Below are 21,274 nucleotides of genomic sequence, written 5' to 3'. Positions count from 1 at the left end.
GAGAGACCAGGCAAGGTGGACAGCTGTTTAATTTCCTCCGTTTCCAAGGCAGCTATACCAAAAGGCCACCGGTACCCTTTTGGGTCCTTGAAATACCCTCTCCTGAGGTAGTCTATGCTAAGGATGCAAGGAGCATCTGGGCCAGTCACAATAGGGTGCTTCTGCCACCCATTCCCAAAATATCTAATGAACGAAACAAAAAATGAAGTAGTTCCTGCCAACCATTATTTTTCTGCCATTCTTGTTTCCATCCATCTCTGCAGGGCTAGACTCCACCAACGCTGGAAGCAAAACACAGCACAGCTGAAAGAGAAGAGGTAGATTGAAAGACATCTCTGGATACAGACTGTCCTGCACAGCAGTGTGGCTTGGACAAAGCACTGGAGTGCTGATATTCCCCATGGAGGAGAGGCAATTCAGGCATACTGAAAATAGATCCTTCTTGAGAAGAAGATCACAGAATTACAGAATGACAGAGTGGCTGAGGTTGGAAGGGACCTCTGGAGGTCATCTGGTCAACTCCCCTGCGCAAGCAGGGCCACCTAGAGCCAATTGCCACCTAGAGCCAGATCAGGCAGCTGCCTCACTTTCTGCCACACTTTATGATACAGCTGCTTCTCCCCCATGTTCCATGATTATTGAAGAGTCTGAGAGTGAGAGGCCACATTTTAGTGCAGTTTGAACTGTGGAAGTAAAAGGAAATGTCTCAGGAATGCCTGTCTCTGACCCCGTGAAACTCCCCCGTCACATTTGAGTCCTAGTGGTTGTTCATGTTATGGGAATGAACATAAGAATATCTGTATCAAGATCTTCCTAGCCCAGGATCTTGTCTCTGACACTTGCCAAGAGAAGATTCCCAGTTAAAATATGTGAACGTAGCAAGTGTGTAGTGATCGTGCTGAGAATACTCCCACAGCCCCTCTGATTTGTTGCTTGGAGGCTTTCTGAGCCGGTGATGGTGTCTTTGTATTTTACATCTAAAACTAAATTTTATTCTATGAATTTGTCCATTTCTTGGAGTTGGGTAGTTGTATACCAGAGGGACATGTATGCCACTCTGGTGCAAAACCTAATGTATTCCATAGCAAAAGTTCTCTATTTTGTGACCTGGTTAAAAAAAAAAAAAAAAGAAAATCACAGTTATACAGTTTCAGCATGGTAAAGAACATGGAGATCTGACTGAAATGAACAGATAGGGCTATATCTAGCAGCATTATTGTTTTAAATCTCCCAGAAGACCCAGTTGTTGTTGACACTAAAAAAGACTCAGCCACTACAGGTACAATGATGGGCCAGTGCACATGGGAATGTCTTCAGCCAGCCCTGGCAGTGGAGGTCTGATCGGATCCATAGGTGAAGTAATTTTGCAAAATTCTTGCCCCAGAATGTCACTACACCTGCTTATACCCAGTTCACAAAGTTATTTCCACAACTCTGAGGCCTACAGTGTGTCTTAAATTAAAACGAAAAGAAAGAAGAAAAAAGGAGAGCGGGTATTGCTGCTGGAGAGCTATAAGTGAGCTTCCTGCTGTAAATGACAAAAAGAAAACATAAAGAATAAGGTTATAGATGAGATGAAAAACAGTAATTATTTTAGGGCAAAAATGCATGGAATTGTTCATAAATATAACCATTACAGATTCAGAGAAGTCGACACTGAGATTATATTTGCAAGAAACTGGAACAAGTTCATGTCAAGAAATTTAGAATCCCAGACATGGGCACATTACTTCCAGCTTGAAATGAGGACATGTAAAAATTTTGTGATTCTTATTAAGGTATTGATCTGACTGCAATCTCTGGGATAAGAAAGTAGGTAATTTTTTGTATTTCCCAGGAACTGGGGTATTGACAATCACCGTGTCTGAAGAGTATGCTGGCATAAATAAGGCACAAATAGTTTCCTAGAAGCAAAATTCTGTTTTTCTTGGAATGTGTGTGTACTGAAGGCTAAAATGAAAACTGAAATGATAACTTGATGTTTGATCCATGTGAGCTGTGTGACGCTGGAGTAAATAGTACCCTCCGATACCAGTTCTGAGGTAGGATGTGAGCTCGTCAGCAAGAATGCCTGAGAGACAGAGTTCAGAGCATCAGTGGAGGTCACAGGAGAGCTGTAGGCTTCACAAAGAGGCAAGATGATGCTGAGTGCATCAGCTGACGTTTGGAAACTGCTGGTATAACGGTAGTGGCACTGTATAAAACCCTGATGACACCTGCTCAGAAATACTCTGTACAATCTCAGCCAAACCTATTGGAGGGACAAGACATCCTTGAGCTTCAACTGACCCCATACAGGAGCTGCTCACCAAACCCCTGCTCAGCTCCAGGCCCAGGGCAATGTGCTGCAGGGTGACCGTGTCTGCCCAGCTGCCACACATTCCTGCCACCGTACTTGCTCCTGCCTCTGTCTGATATGTCACTTTGCTGGCACCTCAACACCCCCAAAGGCAGCTGGACATGTCTCAGGCCTGCCATCATTCCCAGTCATTCGGCTCCTCTTCTCTCCATGATGCGCCTGCATAGCGTCCGTGCCCAGTCCCCAAGGGGCACTGGCAAGCCACCCACTTGCTTTCAGGTGGGACAGATCCTTACAAAGCAATCCCATGGCGTGTTGCCTCCCTGGGCGCTCTGTCTCATGCACTTCACATGGATGACTTGCCAAATTCTAAACCAGCTGCAGCCTGGAGCCAGTATCACTGGGCATGGCATGAGCTGCCTTGCCCACACAAGAAGAGGGCCCCAGCTAGTCCTGGCCCCAGCAGCTTTGCTGAAATCCCTGCTGGTGTGTCCCCACTGCCCGTAGCAGCCCGTGAGTGGGATTTGCTCAGCTGCAAGCAGGCCCAGCTGTGCTGTGGTCACACTTCAGCATCTGAACCCAGTGAGCATCTGAGACTGTGGCTCAACAGCCATGGGACAGGTGCATGGAGCGCTTTGCCTCCCATGTGCAGGCTCTGCCCAGAGCCACAAGCAGTGGCTGCATCTGACGCTGCCTGCGCTCAGCCTGCCTGCCCATGCAAACAGAGAGGTGTCCTCCTTCCCAGGGACCAGAGCCTGCCCTGGCTCCGGAGCAGCAGCACCTGGGCTCCAGGATCTCCATGGCATGGCCTCTTGGCTAGGTGCTGACCCTGAGGGGGGACCTACCTGCCTTGCTGCTGCGTGTCAGCTGGTGGCAACAGGCATGTCAGGACATGGCAGTTTCTCTGGGTCAACCCAAAGGCCAGCCCAGAGCAGTGTCTCCCTGGCAGCAGCTGAGAGCCTCGCTGGTGTCTGAGGCTGTGTGGAAATGTGTAGCGGTGCCTGCACACACATTCTACATCTTCTACTGCCTTGAAACAAATGCCCTCCCACCTCTCCTGCAACCTGCACTGCCACCTGAGGGTGAGCTCTGTGTGCAAATGTGTCTGAATTTCACTCTAGAAATTACATTTTACTGGGGTTTTCCCTTTGAGTGTTTGTTCTCTTCATGTGAACCTGGGAAATGTCCCAAATGAACAAGTTTGGCTACCCTATGCCAAAGTTTTTTACCGATAGTTCTCTCAGAGCATATTGGGCTGGACACTTTGATCACAAACATGCCATTTTTGTTGGTTCCTCTCCTTTTTATTTTGATGAATTTGCTTTCCATCAAGCTTCCTCCTTGTCAGCGCTGAGCAAGTAACACATGTGGCTACCACAGAAAAGGAATAGTGAGGTTTGTGCCTTCCCACCCAGGTCAGCCAGAGGAACTTTCCAAATTTGTTTGTCATTCACTTGTTATCTCAGACACTGCCAGAATATTTTGAGCAGCAAAAGCCCCTGCAGCCCTGCCAGCTGAAGGTGGTCAGCTGGCAGGCTGGCTGTCCAGTAGGGAAACATTCCTTTCCCCACCTCATAATGCTCAATACCTGACTGTTTTCCACCTTAACAGCAGTTTACCTGCTGGCATTGTTCAAGAGCCTAGCTGTTCTAGTCCAGCTAGATCAGAAATGTCACAGCTCCTTTGCCTGGACAATTGGGCATCTTATCTGAGGAAGATGACAGGTTAGTCTGTCTTGGCCTACCTTTGACAAACTGCCTTTCTTCCACTTTTCCTTGTAGTGCAGACTCTGTTGCAGAGCATTACCTCTTGCTGAAGGCCAGAGCACGTTCCCCAACCTTCTGTACAGTCATTCCTTCCCCAGACCTTGTCATTCCTAGGCCTTGCTCCAGCCCATGCATGGTGTGTGCATGGTGTAAAGGCAGCTCTGGAAATCCTTCCTGAAGATTTTTTTTAAATTAGGTTGGAAATGTAGTTAAATGCTTTTTCACCCCTTGATATTTTATGGAGTATTGAAAATGAATTGAAATGCAATACCTAGTAAACAATGGTAACTTTCTAAAGAGGATTCTTTCACACTGGGCAGGTGTCACCTCAAGGTATTGGTTCCACTAGAACAAAAGTTCTCCCCACCTTGTCATATGGCCCCACAGAATGTTGAACTCTGGCCTGGCCACTGTATTGGCCACAATAGGTCCCAAAAGGAGCACTGCACTTCAGGCAATCCAGCAAAAGGAGTTTTCAGTGGGCAGCACATAGATCCTCTCACGATTCACAGAGGCATTGAAGAATGGCATGACTGGTAGGAGAATCTTCTCCAACCTCACTGGGAATTCCTTGCCATTCTGGATCATTTAGGCAGTCTGTTGTAAATTTTAATGAGGATGAGGTTCAACCACAATAGGGGATGTAGGGAAACTTCTGTCTTTTTGCCTACAGGCAGGCAGAGAGATTTGGCAGCAGTAAGGAACTGCCTTTGTTATCATGAAAGTTTACTTATAGTTTTGATAGGGGGCTTTCACTACATATGCCTGGGCCTTGGACTTCCTAAATATAACTTCCAGCCCTGAGATAACTCCAAGGGGTAGAATATGATTAATCTTAAAGGTTGTCAGGGATTGGTGAACAGTAGTGTTTTGTTTGAATGGGAATCAGATGCTATGTCTTGCCAGGGGAGGAACCATGTATGTATGTATAAGTTAGGGGCTAATGTCTTGTGTGGGGGAGGGATTAAGGTGTTTGTGTTTAGTGTGGATGCAAAAGAGACTGTATCCTGAAAGAAGAAGAAGAGCGTTTAAGTATAACCTGGGCAGGGTAAGCACTTTTCACTTGCACATCTCCAGTGCACTGTTCTTTGTAGTGTAAGGTTTGTTCTTGCCTGAGCCATATATTTGCATATGCTGCATTACCACTCATCTCCCATCCTTGGAACCAAGGCCATTGGTAGAAGGGGTAGAAATTGGCAAACAAATATTCTGGAGGATCTTATCCCACTGTTTACACCTCTTTCTGCAATACCTCAGATAATGATGTAAGTGCCACAAGCCACCAGTTGTGGTAAGAACTCACTAGTACCTTGTGGCTAGAAAATGAAAGGTATGTGCAACCTTGGCCTGTCATGCCTTGTTGAAGGGGCATTGCCTGTTTTGGTAACTTTATATGACTCAGGGAAGGAGGGGATGTGTGCTATCACCACCACACACTGTGGCACTCTGCAATTGCAGACATTCTCGGAGGAAGGTGATGTTGACCTATCTCTGGAAGAAGTTGATCAGACAACACAAAGCATCGTTATCATAAATTTAGCTATTCTACCTAGTTGCATCATCCATGAATTTTCTATAATGAACAAAGGCCATATAAAATAAGATAACAAAAAGCCTTTCATTTATTTACAAGAACAAAGCAACAGTGCTGCAAGTGTAGGAGTATATCCCATAGTGGGGGAACCCTTTCTAAGTGAAGCTCCTGACAAACTCACACAGACCACAGGAAAAAGCGTGGTCTGCAAGATGTCAGCCAGCAGCAGGCTTATGGTGAACTTGCTCATCCAGTTAGCTCAACACAGGTTGTTGTGAGAGAGACATTCCTAGGCTCCAAAGGAGAACTCACATTTCCATGGAGAGTACCTTGTGTTGCTCATGGCAGGTCTGTAATCTCACTGCTTGGTACTTTTCCTTAATAACAGAGGTCTGAGTTGTGTTGCTGCTGGCAACCAGGCCATCAAGGCCACTGCTAGCCTGGCCTTAGGCCACTGCATGAAACTGGTCTGGAATCAAATCCTCAATGTCATTGGCTCTCTATGGAAAGCAGTAGATAAGTAGGCAGCAAGGTGATACAAGAAGTGCTAAGCAGAAGCTAGGATTTGTTTGGGAAATAGCCCCTTTTACAGTGAATGCTGGTGTGCTTGTGAGTGAAGCGGCAGAAAAGTCATGTGCACACTGTGTGCAATAAAGATCAAGGCTGTGGAAATCCAGAGAGCTGTGGAACAGTTGTCACACCAGTGTCCTGCAGCCCATGCATAGAAAGAAGACAGTATACCATGCCCAGAGGCCACTTCTCAAGAGCCACAGTAGTGGCGTTACCAAGGTTGCACCACATGCTGCTGTGCCCAAGATGTGCTCTCTTGGGTACAAAGACAATGTAGATGTTGCTGTGGAGTAACCACTGTGAGGAGGCAGTGTGCTTGAAGGATGGTCTCCTGGGTGTATAGCTGGGCCATAGGCTGTCAGGATATAGGCCGTTGTGTATCCCAGAGACGGTGCAGTTTAGCACTGTGAACTGTCACATGAGGTGCTGTTTTATGTGTGCCAGATAGCACAGGAAAATTTATGTGCTGTTCCCTCATGTAGCAGCTGACAAAGAAATGCAGAAAGGCATTAAGTTTACTTGCTGCTGGTTGCTTCGTATCTACATATGACACAATCTACTTATCTTCCCCTTCTCCACACAACTGTTGATTTTATAGATGTCTATCACATCCTACCTCAATCCTCTATTCTTCCATCTGAAGACGTCCTTTTATGGGAGCAGTTCTCTGTCTCTGATATTACTTGAGACCCTTATCTGCACCTTTTTGGGATTTGGTTACCAAAACTAAATTCAATATTCAAGCTTTGGGCACATGAAGGATTTATACCATAATGATATATTCTGATCTGTCATCAGTGTCTTCCGTAAAAACTCCTATTTTTACATCTGTGTTGTCAAATCTGCTTTTGGCCTGACAATTCAGAGAACCATCATAAATATACCAAGATCTTTTTCATGAATAAACAATTTTTCAAGATGTAGAGAAATGATTAGTTTATAAATGTTAAATACCACTAACCTAAATTTCAGCTGACCTGTTAGACAATCATCCAATTATTCTGTGTCATCACATTCCGTGCAATTTTAGTGTCACCAGCAGGTCTTACCATGATTTTGTCATTTTTTGAAGCCCTTTTTTTCCAGGCCATTTATATATATGCTGAACTGCACAGGTCCTAACTCACATCTTTATGGGACTCTGCTGGTGGCTTCCCACCTCAGCTAAGCATTTGTTTCCACATTTCGTGTCCTGTCTTTTAATTCACAAGGTAAATATTTCTTTCCAGTCAAAGCAACTTTTGCCCATGTCATGTGGGAGCATGTGTATACTTTTCAAAATCTCTTCATACTGTATTGACTAGATCATTCTTATCCATGTCCCTGCTGATTCTCTTGAAGTCAAATGTATTGCGAGACACGGCTTTCGCTTTCAAATTCTGTTCTTGTTGTGGTTTCTACCAATTTGTCTTATGCAGATGTCAGACTGACAGATCTACTTCCGTACAATCAGGAAAATTTTAAAAGTCTAATAACACAGGTACAACATTTTATTCCCTTGGTACTAAGCATGATTTAAACAACAAGTCACTTCTACAACAATTCAACCTGTTTGTTTTGTTTTTTTAAAAATATTCCTCGGTATATAAAATTTGCTGCAACAGATGTGTTACTGTTCAATACATTATTTTCTCTTACAACCTGAAGTATCCAACTAAGATCTTAGGTTAACAGGGTTCCTCACATTTTTTTCTATTAATAGATGTTCTTTCTGGAAACTTCCTCCCTTCTGAAGTAAAAAACAGCACAAACTGTTTAGCTTTTCTGCTTGTTTTCCTTTAGTGATCTTTTTATACTTCAATTGTTACTGTTTCTTATGCATTCTCTCATGCAGGTCTTCTGCTCATAAAATGCTTATAATAGGCATATAAATACATAGACTTATATTGATGCTTGAGATGAGACCATTTGGATCATCTTTTAGAACCTTTTCTCACATTGGAACAGATTAGTCCCAATGATGCAGTTAATGGGATCACTCTTCAATGACAGTTTTTGTCACTTTCAAGGTTAAATATTGAAGCTGTCAGAAATGTTGTAGCAAACACTGAAAGACTCAGACATGCAGAGACACATCTGCTATGTAATAAGCTACATTAAAAAGCTCACAGATAACACAGACACACATACCAACATTTCCAGTTAAATTGATTTTTGTGCTTCTTTGGAGTATCTGATACACCAGATTATTTTATTCAAAAATGTTCCCCATGGGATTTGCAGCTTGCAAGTGCTGTTGTTGGCCACGGTCTCAGTATGAGCAGGGCATGCTGGAGGCATCAGTACACCCTGTGGACCCCAATTAACTGTCTGACAGCGAATACACAGCTTCTGCTGCAGCAGCATTTCTGCTGCCCTCTGTGTAAAACGAGAGCTCCCAGGAATGCTAGCACAAGCTGAAACGAAATGCCGATGCTCTAATCTACTAGAGCAAAACTTCTTATCCCTACCCTTCTGCTAAGATGCAGCTGAGTACTGGACCGTGGTAATGGTAAGGACATACTTTGCATATAAAAATCAGTAAGAGTTAGGTCAGATTAAATTAACGTGAGGGAATCTTTTTGTATTTCTTGCAGGCTGTTTGTGTGCCATACTGTGGCTGGTACGATGTGTTGCCTGGTAAGGGAACATGTTTTAGAGATCTGCTCTGGCATCGCTAATAGAGAATTCCATGCTGGTGCAGAAAAAAAAAAAATGGGAAACATGAGCTGACCTCTCATAGAAAGTTCCTAATGATTATAACTAATGAGGGGCTTGAACGCATCCTCTAGGATGAAAAGCAGTTCAGGATGTTCATTGCATGGGCTATGAGAAATGCAAGCTAAAATCCATGGAGCTAGAGCATAAGCCCCAGGATAGTGTTGCTGGTGAAGGTTGGGGGGAGTTGTTGGAGTTTTTTTGTATGAAAAATTTTTTGTATTGACAGGGAATGGCTGTCCCTCTATTCTTAGTGCTTGGTATACTTGTGATCTTGCTTCAATTCATGGAAATCAAAGTGGTTACTTCTCGTATGGAATGTTGGAAGTTGCATTTTTGTAAAGGTGGTGCCATCCTTTTTCAGTGTAGATTCCAAGTGTCTTCCTGAAAAGTTACAGTGACAGATAATCTGCAGTTAAGGGGAAGGTACCATTTCACTGAGCAGTGGACAGGAAGGTAAAAATCTATGACCTGGGATGTTAGGATAAGCAGTTCTTGAAAGTGCACCAGAGTTAGCTAATTATCCTCCTCCTACCACCACAGCAAACCTGAGAGAATGACATCTGAGCAGTGTTTTAAATAAGATGAAGGTGATATAGAGGATACTTTTTCCACCACACACTGGATCTCCAGTTGCACAGAAGATGAGTAGGGTGGAAAGACTGAGAAGTCAATGGGAAGAAGAGGATGTTGGGAAATGTCTGAGATGTTGGAGAGTGAAGCAGAAATGACAGAAATCAGTGTTCAGAGTTCAATATTATAAACAGCAAACAACCAGCTTGTAGTGAGAGGAGAAAAAAAAGATGATGAGGTATGATTCATCTACAGTAGAAATGTAAACATCTTTGTATGGAAGTATATCAGCTTCATTTTCAAGCCTGACTCTTTTGAGGATATAAATGGAAGTTATACAAACATTGCATCTCTTTTGACACAACCTTCTATATGAAAAGTCTCAAAAATCATAGAATTGTAGAACAACCCAGGCTGGAAGGGACCTCAACACATCATCTGGCCCAGCCTTTCATGGGAAAGGGAGCCTAGATGAGATTATCTAGCATCCTGTCCAGTTGCATCATGGAAATCTCCAGTGATGGGGACTCCACCCATTTCCCTGGGGAGGTTGTTCCAGTGAATGATTTTCCCACTGTAAGAATGTCTTTCTTACATCAAGATGAAACCTCTCCCAGTGCAACTTGCACCAGTTACCGCTTGTCCTTTCCACGTGGCTCCTTGTAAGGAGAGAGACTCCATCGTCTTTGTAGCACCCTTTAAGTACTGGAAAGCTGTGATGAGGTCCCCTGCTAAGCCATCTCTTCTCCAGGGAGAAAAGACCTAACTCCTTCAGTCTTTCCTCACAGGGCATGTTCTCCAGTCCTTTGATCATCTTTATGGTCCTCCTTTGGACCCTCTCCAGTCTGCCCACGTCTTTCTTGAATTGTGGAGATCAGAACTGGACACAGTACTCCACGTGCGGCCTGACAAGTGCTGAATAGAGTGGGATGATCACATCTCTAAGTCTGCTAGTAATGCCATTATAGATGCAGCCCAGGATGGGATTTGCCTTCATTAAAATGTGAATTTCAATTCTTTGTTAGCTCACACAGGGATTCCTGTCTATTGGCTGGGATAGAGTGTAGTTGCCCTGGGGGATATACTTATGCCAATGCTGTGAGCAGGTTGGAGCTGTGAGGAGAAGGACCATGACCTCTCTGCTCTGTGCCTTATAGTTGTTGACATGAAGGTCACATTCACACTAACTGTATCTCAAAGAGTTACCTGCTTATAAAATAGCATCCACTGCAGGCCTCAGTGTGCAGTGTGGGTGAGTACACTACTCAGAGTAAGGAATCTTTCAGCTCTCCCAGGAGCGTCCCACACTCTACCCACCTTCCCAGTCCCCACCAGTACCTCTGCTTTCCCAGGGTGCACCTCCCTTCAGTGTTTTCAGCCATTTCTTTTGGCACCATCGCTCACAAGGACTTGGGGTGTGAGGAGGCATTAGGCACAGCCTGCCTGCCTGCCCCTCCTGCAGTGCCAGGACAAAGCAGACGTTCAGAAAACAGATCTGTTTCCCAAGGCACTCTTTTACCCAGTGAGACAGGCATTGAGGTACTAAGGCAACGGGCATGAAATGGGTGGGTGGACAGTGGGTTCACAAGAGCAGTGTGGATCTCCCTTCTGGAGTGTAGGTACAGCTGTGACAATCACTCCCAAGCAAGTTCCCTGCATCCCTGTGTTCTTCTTGTCACACCTCTGGCCACTGAGGCCACTATTCTGCTCCTAGGAACAGCAGCTACCTGCACTGTGACCCAACTACTTGAAGAGGGTTGATGTTGTAACTAGCAAATGATGAAAAGCAGCAGACTCGAAGTCCAGTGTCAGGTACCAACAGCTAGATGATGTTAACTTGGCTGTTCTCTTCCTTTCTTCCTTTCTCTTTTTCTTTCTTTCCTCCTTTCTCTTTCTTTCACTGTTCCTCTCATTTTCTGTCACTGGGGAAGAATGCACATTTTGGTCAAGGCAATGTTTCTGGGTCCTGAGTGTATGGTTTGGAAGTGCTTGGAGAACTGGAAAGCTGAATCTGGCATTGTTGACAAGAAGTGTCTGTAAGGAACTTCTTCCCGCGGGTCACTAATACTCTCTCCATGTCTTAGTGCCTCTTATAGGGCTGATGCTTTTGTGCTCAGGAGACACACCACGCTCATTCATGCCCAAGCTGTTTAAGGTCAGAGAACTCTATAGTCCACATGCAGCAGCAGCTCTAGTGGAGCTTATCAGCTGCATCTATTTTAAACCTTCTCTTAGAGATGTTCCTTTATGCCTATTATGGACCCATGTTTTTCCCAAGATCAGTTACCTTTGCATCAGCACTTATCAGGTCACAGGCAGTCTGACTCCAGAAATAGTGTGTCAATGCAAAATGACTCCTGTCCTCCATCTAAGTCAGAAATCACAAAGTGAGGAGAAATTAGTTTTCCTTACCCCTCCCATTAATATTCCACTCTGATTCCAAGAAGTCTCCGATCATGCTTTCCGGGATGGCCGGTGGCAAGGCCAGGTCAGCCCAGTGCAATGTGTGGGACTTCTCTCCATTTCCCACAGGGACTTCTCTCCGTTTCCCACACATGCAGTTTGAAGTCAATAAGCGGACCAAGATGTTATCATTTAAGGAACCTGCAATGTTACCTTTCATCAGTTGAGCGTTTAGGAACAAATTCTCAAGCCATACTTTCTTACAGGTGAGAGAAGAGCCCTAACATTTTCAAGTGCCTCAAGTCCATCACGATTCTTCCACAGCTGGGCCAGGTTGTTCGTTTTGGATGGTCATTGTAATATTGTCCAAGAGGAACAGGGATTTTAGGCATCAAAATATGGTCCCCAAAGTTGTTGTGGTATTTGCTAGTCAGTCAGCAGGTTCAAAAAGGTGCCCATGGAGCTCAAAGTACTTCTCCATACTTTTACTGAGCCACAGTTGCAATACGCTGACTTTGGAATTAAGCTTTTGCGTTTGGTATTGTTTGTTTGTTTGTTCGTTTAAAGAAATATGCTTTAGTACAAACAAAATCCTTTTGCTTCCTTTCAGGGTGTGGAAACAAAGGTTTTGTCTGAAAAGAAAGAAACCCACCTATTTCTTGGGAGCATACTGGGATGGGAAGGGAGAGAGGAGAGGGGGGTTTTTCCTTCTTTGGTGCCCAGATATCGCTGGCATTGATGCAGCTCTCACAGCTTCACACATAAAGATGCTGTCTCTCAAGAGCATCACTTACAGGGACACAAGAGTCAACACAGGGTGTCATCTTTTCCTTAAATATATTTAGCTGCTGCCTAGCAAAGTAATTCCATATTTAGTTATAACATAGGAGGATTCCTTGGGTGTAAACGTCAGCGTGCTTGGGAGAAGGAGGACCTCCTAATCCTGAATGCTGTTGCTGCAAACACACTGACTGCTGTGGTCAGCGCAAAAGGCTTCCTTCCTGCTGTCTCCTCCCCTCCTGCCCTCCAACAGCTCCAGCTCCCTTCCCCAGCAACTTCACAGCTTCCTGAAGTACTCCCTGGAAATGTAGGAGTGTAGAGCTAGCCAGGAACCTCGAGGGACCCATAGGTGTCCCTGTAGTGAGAGAGAGACAAGTCTCCTTTACCATTCCTGACATCTGCTTGTAGAATCTGCCCTTAGCAGCTACATGATGCACCAGGGTCCAGCGCTGCCAGAATGGCTGTTCCGTATTTTAAGTACTGCTTCTTGCCTTGCAGGAAACAGGCTGTCATTTGTTTAAAACTTCAGACCAGCACACATTGTGTGGATGACTTGTTTCTTCTCTGTCCAGCCAAGATGCAGTTAGTAGCTACATTTCTACTCATCCATTGCTGCAAGAGTCAGTCAGGTAGGACACAGTTTGCATTCTCATCTATGTTTTTCTCCTCCATAAAGTGCTAGATTTTGTGATTTCTTTAAAGCTTTAATGTTCCCAGAATTATTCCCACTTGAAGTCTTATCTTACATGATCAAAATGAGTTCCTTCAGCTTTACTCCCCCTTTAGTTATAGTTATAGCTTTAGTTATTTATACATAACTCCACATTATTCCTTGGCACAAAAAATTATTATGGTCTTATATTAATATTTCAATACCAGAAAACACTATAGAGTACTGCAGCAGTTCCTAGCTTGTTCTGGTGGCTCTACATGTTACATTGGTTGAGGTTTATCCCATAGTGAGTACTCTTGTTCACTTACTTGTACCAATCTGTTCATCAATCTGTTTCATTTACAACCGGAACATTCTCTCTTAATATTGGCTATTCTGACTAACAGAGAAAGTAAGGAACTGCAATGTCTTCTTATGCAAATACATTATTTGTTTTGCTTTAGGACTGATTGTTAATAACTTCTTCCACAAAAAAAGCTCTGCCTGATCTTTAATTTTGCTCAATAAGATGCCACTCACTAGCGTTTGTGGCCTTCACCTGCCTTGTTTAAAGAAGGCAACACCTCAGTCCTTGCATAAGTTCCTCCATGAGGACTCAGAGCCAACCAGATGCCTTTGGGGCTACAGATTTTTTTTAATGGGGCAACTTGCCTCTAAATCCAACTTGCCAAAGTGAGAATGGGACCAGAAAAGAGACCCTCTGTGTATTGCACTCATTTAGAAAGAGGACTCCCCAAGGCAGAAACATTTTGCTGTGCCAGGACAGACAAGGTACTCATCCTGCCTTTGCCCTGATCCTCTCCTCTTGCCAGTATGGGAATTAAATTAGTGTTATTCCTTATGCAGTAATATAATAGTGAAGAAATACTGGAGATGGGATAATTAAAGCTCTACTGCTATCCAAGGGTTAAAGTGAAACAGTAGTTTCATTTGAAAATGTCCCAGACTTTTGTAACTGATGGGATAATTAAAGCTCTACTGCTATCCAAGGGTTAAAGTGAAACAGTAGTTTCATTTGAAAATGTCCCAGACTTTTGTAACTGCAGAACTGAATTGTAACAACCAAAAGCACTGCTTCTGCTGTGTATGCAAAGGAATCTACGGTCTTTATTCTATAGACATTGACATGGTTACAAAGACTAATTAAGGAAGAAAGTGACCAAGAGGTTCACATTTTGTGCAGCCCTCAGGTCACTTTGCTGCCTCATGACATCCTCACTCTTCCTCTTCTATCTTCTTGCCATGAATCTCCCGGCTCTTCACTCGGAGCTTGTTGACCTGTGACTCTGCAATGTCAGCCCGCTCCTCGGCTTCCTCCAGCTCGTGCTGGATCTTGCGGAACTTGGAGAGGTTGACATTGGACAGCTCCTCCTGTGCGGGGAGAGGGAGTCGGTGGTGAGGAGCCCAGGGCAGGGGTTCTTTCCTCCTGCGCCTCGGCCTTGCGGGGCTGCGGCTCTTCCCCGGGGGAAGGCACAAACTTCCATCCCCCACCCACCACTGCTTACACATAAGCCTCACACAGACCTCCTCATCCTCCCCTTTTTAGAAGATCCATTGTAGACAGAGCACAACAAGGTTTGAACATAATTCTGCTCAGGAATGTGGGAAGGAAGCAAACTGGGCAGCTGGAAATCAGATTTTGTTTGCACTGGAATTAAATATTTAACTACCTCTGCAGACCCTGAGGTGGGGTTAGGAATTTGTAAGAGACAGTCCATGAGATCTCCTCAGCGTCCCTCTCACAAATCCCCTTATCTGAGTCCAGAAGCCCTTGTCTGTACTGGACTGTTTGCAGCAGCAGAGAAGCCATGCTCAGACATTCATAAATTCACGGGCTGCAGGACTTCCCTCAGTTCATCCCTGATTGTAGCATGCCCAGGGAAAGGCAAAGGCTCCTTGCACAATTCTAACTGCAGTGCACAATGTGGCTTGGGAGTGTACCTCCCACACCTCTATCTGCTGAAATTTCCCTGGCCGTATCCAAAATGTGGCATTCCTTGTAGTAGATGAGCATACGCGGAATCAGAAGGATTTCTTATGCCATGTTTTCTGGTCCTAGGCACAGGGTTCTGGAGTTTTGGCAGGTCATTTGCTTCCACATAACTACCAAGCTTCTCTGAATTGCAAGGGTCACAGGCATCTTCCGTGAAGAGAGCTATATGAGTTTCAAAATTCCGAAAATACGTTCTTTTCAAAACTTCTTAATATATTGTACTGTCAGTATTATTAAAAAGAACTCCTTCTTACAAACTACTTTGTTGTTCTGATGCAAAAAAGAGTTATGTGCACTTGCCCTCCTCATTAAACTTCTTATTCACCCATTGATTTCATTCTCAAAGGCTGGGCTAATTTATAAGCATTTCAAAGAACTTGAAGCCCTCCATTATTGACCAGTGGCACTTTCCAAGTTTCTTATATTCGCCTCCTTAATGACCGCGCTACCCACTTGGAAAGTGTTTCTTGCCAAGCACTCAGAGTGATACTTACAGCCTCTTCAGATTGTCTCTTGTAGGATTTCACCTTCATTTGCAGCTTGTCCACCAGATCCTGCAGCCTGAGAATATTCTTCCGGTCCTCCTCAGACTAGAGTGGTCGGTAAGCAGGAAAGAGAGTGAATTGGTTTCCCCACCGTGTCAGTTAGCAATTCCCCTTGGCAATCACGCGCAAAAATCTTTACTTCCTGCGAAGAGGGTCTGTCAGCCCAAGGAGGCCTCCTGCCTTACCTGGTAGGTCAGCTCCTTCACCCTCCTCTCGTACTTGCGCACACCCTTCACGGCTTCAGCGCTGCGCTTCTGCTCAGCATCAACCTCCCCCTCCAGCTCCCGCACCTGCAATGAGAAGCCCATCTTTGGAGCTTCCCTGCTGGCTGCTTAACGTGACATGTTCACTCATGCACAAATACCAGCCCTACGCACTCTGGCCTCCAGCTTCTGGATTTGTTTCTTGCCTCCCTTCAAGGCCAACTGCTCGGCCTCGCGCTCCTCAATTTCAGCCTGCAACAGGTTTGCTCTGCGCTCCACCATGGCCACCTGCTCCTAGGTCCTCCTCTTAATGCAATCCTAGTGATTTATCTATCTAATTCTGAGCATCGTCCAAGTGTATCTGGGTATCCTTTAACAGAGGAAAGAGAAATTATAAGGTGGCACAGCACTGTTGCACAGTGGCAATTTAATAATAATAATGTCAATATAATATATATATTTATAGATATAATATATACTTATATGCAGAATTATTATTTCAGTATATGCACAGTATCTAAGGATGTAAGCAGGAGATCAATACATGGTGTTGCGCACTGCCCGAGGCTGAGTGACAGCCCTGCCCAAATATAAGGCTGTGCAAGGGGAAGGTAAGCCTGAATTCAAACTCCAGCTGACTGGCACAAGTATCTTGCAAGATGAAGGAAACTGGACCTTTATCCCTGCTTGTGGCAGAAGAAAGAACCTTCCCCCATCCTCTGAAGTGCCCCTACATAACAGACACGATGCTCTGGGGTTGAAAAATGAAGAGCACATGAGTAACTGACAGGATCCAGGAAAAGTCAACCATGTAAAGCTGATCTAACCACCCACTCACATTAGAACGAGTGCCACTGGAAAAGCACATAAGGTATTAGTAATCGGAGATTCTTCACTGAGAGGCACCAAAACGCCCATTTACCATCCAGACAATTTCTCTCAAGAAGTTTGCTGCCTACAAGGAGTTCACATTTGTGACGTCACTGAGAGGCTGCCAAGCCTGGTGGAACCCTTCAGATTATCATCTGCTCCTATTATTCCATGTAGGCTTTAATGATATTGCAACAAGGCAACTTATATCCTTCAAGAGACTGTATGTCCCTTGGAGCAATGTTAAAAGGATCTGAAGCACAGGTGGTCTTTTTCTGTATCCTCCCAGTCAGAGGAAGGCGTTCAGGAAGGAGAAGAAAAATTGAGCAGGTGAATGCCTGGCTGTCTAGCTGGTGCCATATTCAAGGTTTTGGTTTCTATGATCATGGATCTCCTTTTGAGAAGCTTGGTCTGTTGGGAGCTGATGGAATTCACCTGATCACATGGGGCAAGAGGGTCTTTACCAACAAGCTGGCCAGAGCTTTAAACTAGACTTAGCAGGGGAAGCAAATGGAGTTTTGAGTAACAGAGAAGAGCCAGGGGCTGCTGATGTATTAGGAAGCAACAGGGAAACATCTGTGAAATGCTCCAAAGGAATTAGGGTTTGTTCTTATTCCTCTAAAAAGGTGATATGGTCGATAGTCCAGAGGAAGTGTCTCTATACCAATGCATGTAGCATAGGTAACAAACAGGAGGCATTCGAAGCCACTGTGCAGCTAGAAAGCTGTGATCTAATCACTGTCACTGAAACTTGGTGGGATGAATCACACAAGTGGAGTGCTGCAATCAGTGGCTATAAACTGTTCAGAAGGGACAGGCAAGGAAGGAGAGGCGGGCAGGTTGCCCTCTGTGTAAAAAATGGATTGATTGCACAGAGCTGTCTTTGAAAAACAGTGATGAGCCAGGTTGAGAGCTTATGAGTAAAAATTAGAAGCCAAGCCAACAAAGGAAACCTCGTGGCTGGTGTTTATTAGAGGCCACCTGACCAAGGGGAGCCTGTTGATGAAGTGTTATTACTTCAATTATAGGAAACATCACGCTTGCAGGCTCTGATCCTGCTGGGGGACTTCAATCACCCTGACATCTGCTGGGAAAGCAGCACAGCAAGCTGTAAGCAGTCCAGGAGACTCCTGGAGTGAATCAAGGATAATGTCTTCATTGGGGGGATAGACAGCCCAACCAGAGGAGAAGTGTTACTGGACCTGTTGCTTACCAACACAGACGTGACCTAATTAGAGATGTCAAGGTTGGTGGTAGCCTGGGCTGCAGTGATCATGCCCTGGTGGTATTCACAATCTTGAGGGATATGGGCCAGATGAAGAGTCAGGTCAAGACCCTGAATTTTAGGAGAGCAGACTTTCAGTTGTTTAAGGAATTACTGGGTGGGACCCCCTGGGAAACTGCCCTCAGGGTAAAAGGAGCAGAAAAGAGTTAGCGGCACTTTAAGAACATTTTTCTTAGAGTGCAAGAGCTCTCAATTCCCATGTGTAAGCAATCAGGCAAGGAAGGCAGGAGAACAACATGGCTGAGTAAGGATCTCCTGGTCAAACTAAAGTGTAAGAAGGAACTGCATAGGTAGTGGAACCAAAGACATGTATCCTGGGAAGAATATAGGGATGCTGCCTAGATGTGCAGGGGTAGGATCAGGAAAGCTAAGGCACAGTTGGAGCTGAATTCCTGTTGCATTAAGCTTTTGTGTGGCCTCACTTTGAGTATTGTGTGCAGTTCTTGGCCCCACAATTTAAAAAGGATATTAAGGTACTTGAATGCATCTAGAGGAGGGCAACAAAGCTGGTGAAAGGGCTGGAAGGTATGTCCTCTGAGGAGCGGATGAAGGCAGAAGGTTTGTCTAGTTTGGAAAGAAGGATGCTGAGGGGCGACCTCATTGCCCTCAACAGCTTCCTGAGGAGGGGAAGTGAAGAGGGGGGTGCTGATCTCTTCTCCCTGGTATCCAGTGAAAGGACATTGTGGATGCCCCATCATTGGAAGTGTTCAAGGTCAGTTTGGATGGGGTTTTGAGCAGTCTGATTGACTAAAAGATGTCCTTTGCCCACGGCAGAACAGATGGACTAGATGACCTTTGAAGGTCCCTTTCAACCCAAACCGTTCTATGATTCAATGTTTTGTTGATATTAGACAAGCTAGACACCTACATGCACATCCTTAGCTTAACAAACCTTGAGCACTGCCTGTGTGTTTCTCAGGTTCTTTTGTGCCTCGGCAGCCACGCGGTTGGCATGGCTCAGCTGGATCTCCATTTCATTCAGGTCTCCCTCCATCTTCTTCTTCAGCCGCAGGGCTTCATTCCTGCTCCTGATCTCAGCGTCCAGGCTGCTCTGCAAGGACTCCACAATTCTGAGGTGGTTTCTCTTCATCTGGTCGATCTCCTCATCTTTCTCTGCTATCTTCCTGTCAACCTCAGACTTCACCTGGTTGAGCTCAAGCTGGAGGCGCAGGATCTTCCCCTCTTCATGTTCCAGGGAGGCCTGGACAAGTGGACACAAACATTTGTAACATCGATAAAGCTGCTGCTTGCTTTCTAGGTAATTACAGAATATTTCCGGAAATCTCAGCTGGCTGCGCTCCCAAGACAGAACAGAGGGGGACCAAGCAGTTTGTAGCCATATTTCCCCATTGCTCATATTTTTAGTGCAGACACCAGTGAACGTACGTCAATCATCAGGTCCTCTCATTCTGCATTCTGCCAGGATCTGAAAAGACCTCAGTGAGGTGACAGCCATCTTCGCAGACCTGCAGGCACAGGCACAGGTGGAATGCTCAGTAGACAAGCTTGTGAGAAAGCCCTGCCAGGAGCAGAGGGCCAGGGACTTACGCTGCAGGTTCTTGTTCTCACGCTTCAGCGTTTCCAGGTGGTCCAAGGACTCCTCATAGGCATTCTTCATCTTAAACAGCTCCGTGCTGAGAGAGCGAGACTCCTTCTGGGAGGCTTCCAGCTCAGCCTGCGTTTCCTCATACTTCTGCTTCCAATCTGCCAGGATCTGAAGAGAAACTGGGTGTGAATATGGATGTGGCAATCAGGAGGGGATGCTCTGCTCGGGAACCCCAGGCCTGGAGCCCAAAAGACCTTGTCAAAGTTCTTCTGCTTCTTATCCAGAGCTGCGCAGGCAGCATTTGACCGCTCCACGTCAATCATCAGGTCCTCCACTTCATTCTGCAGCCTCTGCTTTGTCTTTTCCAGGGAGGCACATTTGGCATTCACAGCTTCAACGTGTTCCTCTGCATCCTGCAGGCGCTGTGCCAGCTTCTTCCTAGGAGGTGGCAAGCACAATTCATGTTTTGAGAGCAAAGGGGAGGCTGTGGTGTGTGGCTGATGGGCTTTTCACAACAGGATGTTTTACCAACTCATTGGGTCTGTATCCTATGCACAGACAGTGCAAGTCCTCTCCCAGCCAGTCTTCCCCGTTCTGATTCCCAGGCTTGAACAACCAGTGTGCCATCCGTGTCTACCATCAACACGTTTTCTGTACCATTCTCTGGGTCAGGGGAATATTTTCCTCTATGTTTCCTGACGCACACCCTTTGGAGGATATACTTTACCTCAGCCCTTACCCTGCCCCAAAGCACAGCTTTAACTTTTTATGACAATAGCATAGTTGTGTCTTCAAATTTCCCTTCTTAGTCTACCCCTTTTTTTCTCTTCCCCACTTTCCCCAAAGCACAGCTTTAACTTTTTATGACAATAGCATAGTTGTGTCTTCAAATTTCCCTTCTTAGTCTACCCCTTTTTTTCTCTTCCCCACTTTCCCCACATACTTTGCCTCCTCCAGCTCCTCCGTGCGCTGAATAGCGTCCGTCTCGTATTTGGTTCTCCACTGGGCCACTTCGCTGTTGGCCTTGGACAGGGCGCGCTGCAGCTCCCCCTTGGCTTCCTGCTCCTCCTCATATTGTTCCCGGAGCAAGTCACAGTCGTGGCGAGCAGACTGCAAGGCGTGGGCCAGGGCGTTCTTGGCCTGGGGGAAAAATAGTAGTGTGACAATGAATGGAAATACCCTGGGAAATCTCCAATGTTGGTGGACACTGGATTATTCTGCTGTGAGTGATGGCAAGCTACTGAATGAGAGAGGAAGATCTGGGAATCTGCAAAAGAATTAATGGATAGACTGCAGGGAAGGGGGAGCAAATCTAATATAGGACGACTTGTACTGAATTGCCTAGTGCGTTTTTTCTCCCTCTCTTCACGTTGATTCTGTAATTTCATACGTATCTGAAGATCCTCCTAGACAGGAGGAATCCAATGGATAAGACAGAATTTGGAGAGCCTTCTCACCTTAATCTCTTCCTCTAGGTGCCTCTTGAGTTCCTCAATCTGTTGGGTGAATGCCTGCTTGCCTCTTGACAGCTGAGAAA

The 21,274-nt window shown here is 45.3% G+C and overlaps 1 protein-coding gene across 2 annotated transcripts in view; it reads right to left on the bottom strand.

Moving 5' to 3' along the window:
- Nucleotides 1–21,274, bottom strand: part of LOC103902879 (myosin heavy chain, skeletal muscle, adult) — a 220,772-nt gene that overhangs the window by 75,909 nt on the left and 123,589 nt on the right. For both annotated transcript variants that reach the window (XM_019473315.1, XM_019473314.1), the window contains exons 29-30: nt 20,681–20,877; nt 19,992–20,175 (exon numbers count right to left, since the gene is read on the bottom strand). In XM_019473315.1, the coding sequence (XP_019328860.1) occupies nt 19,992–20,175; nt 20,681–20,877 (381 nt within the window). The remainder of the gene's footprint in view (nt 1–19,991; nt 20,176–20,680; nt 20,878–21,274) is intronic.

This window comes from Aptenodytes forsteri, unplaced genomic scaffold, assembly GCF_000699145.1.
Source record: "Aptenodytes forsteri isolate BGI_AS27 unplaced genomic scaffold, ASM69914v1 Scaffold311, whole genome shotgun sequence".
In the NCBI taxonomy this organism is placed as follows: domain Eukaryota; kingdom Metazoa; phylum Chordata; class Aves; order Sphenisciformes; family Spheniscidae; genus Aptenodytes; species Aptenodytes forsteri.
This window is presented reverse-complemented; position numbering and strand designations above follow the sequence as displayed.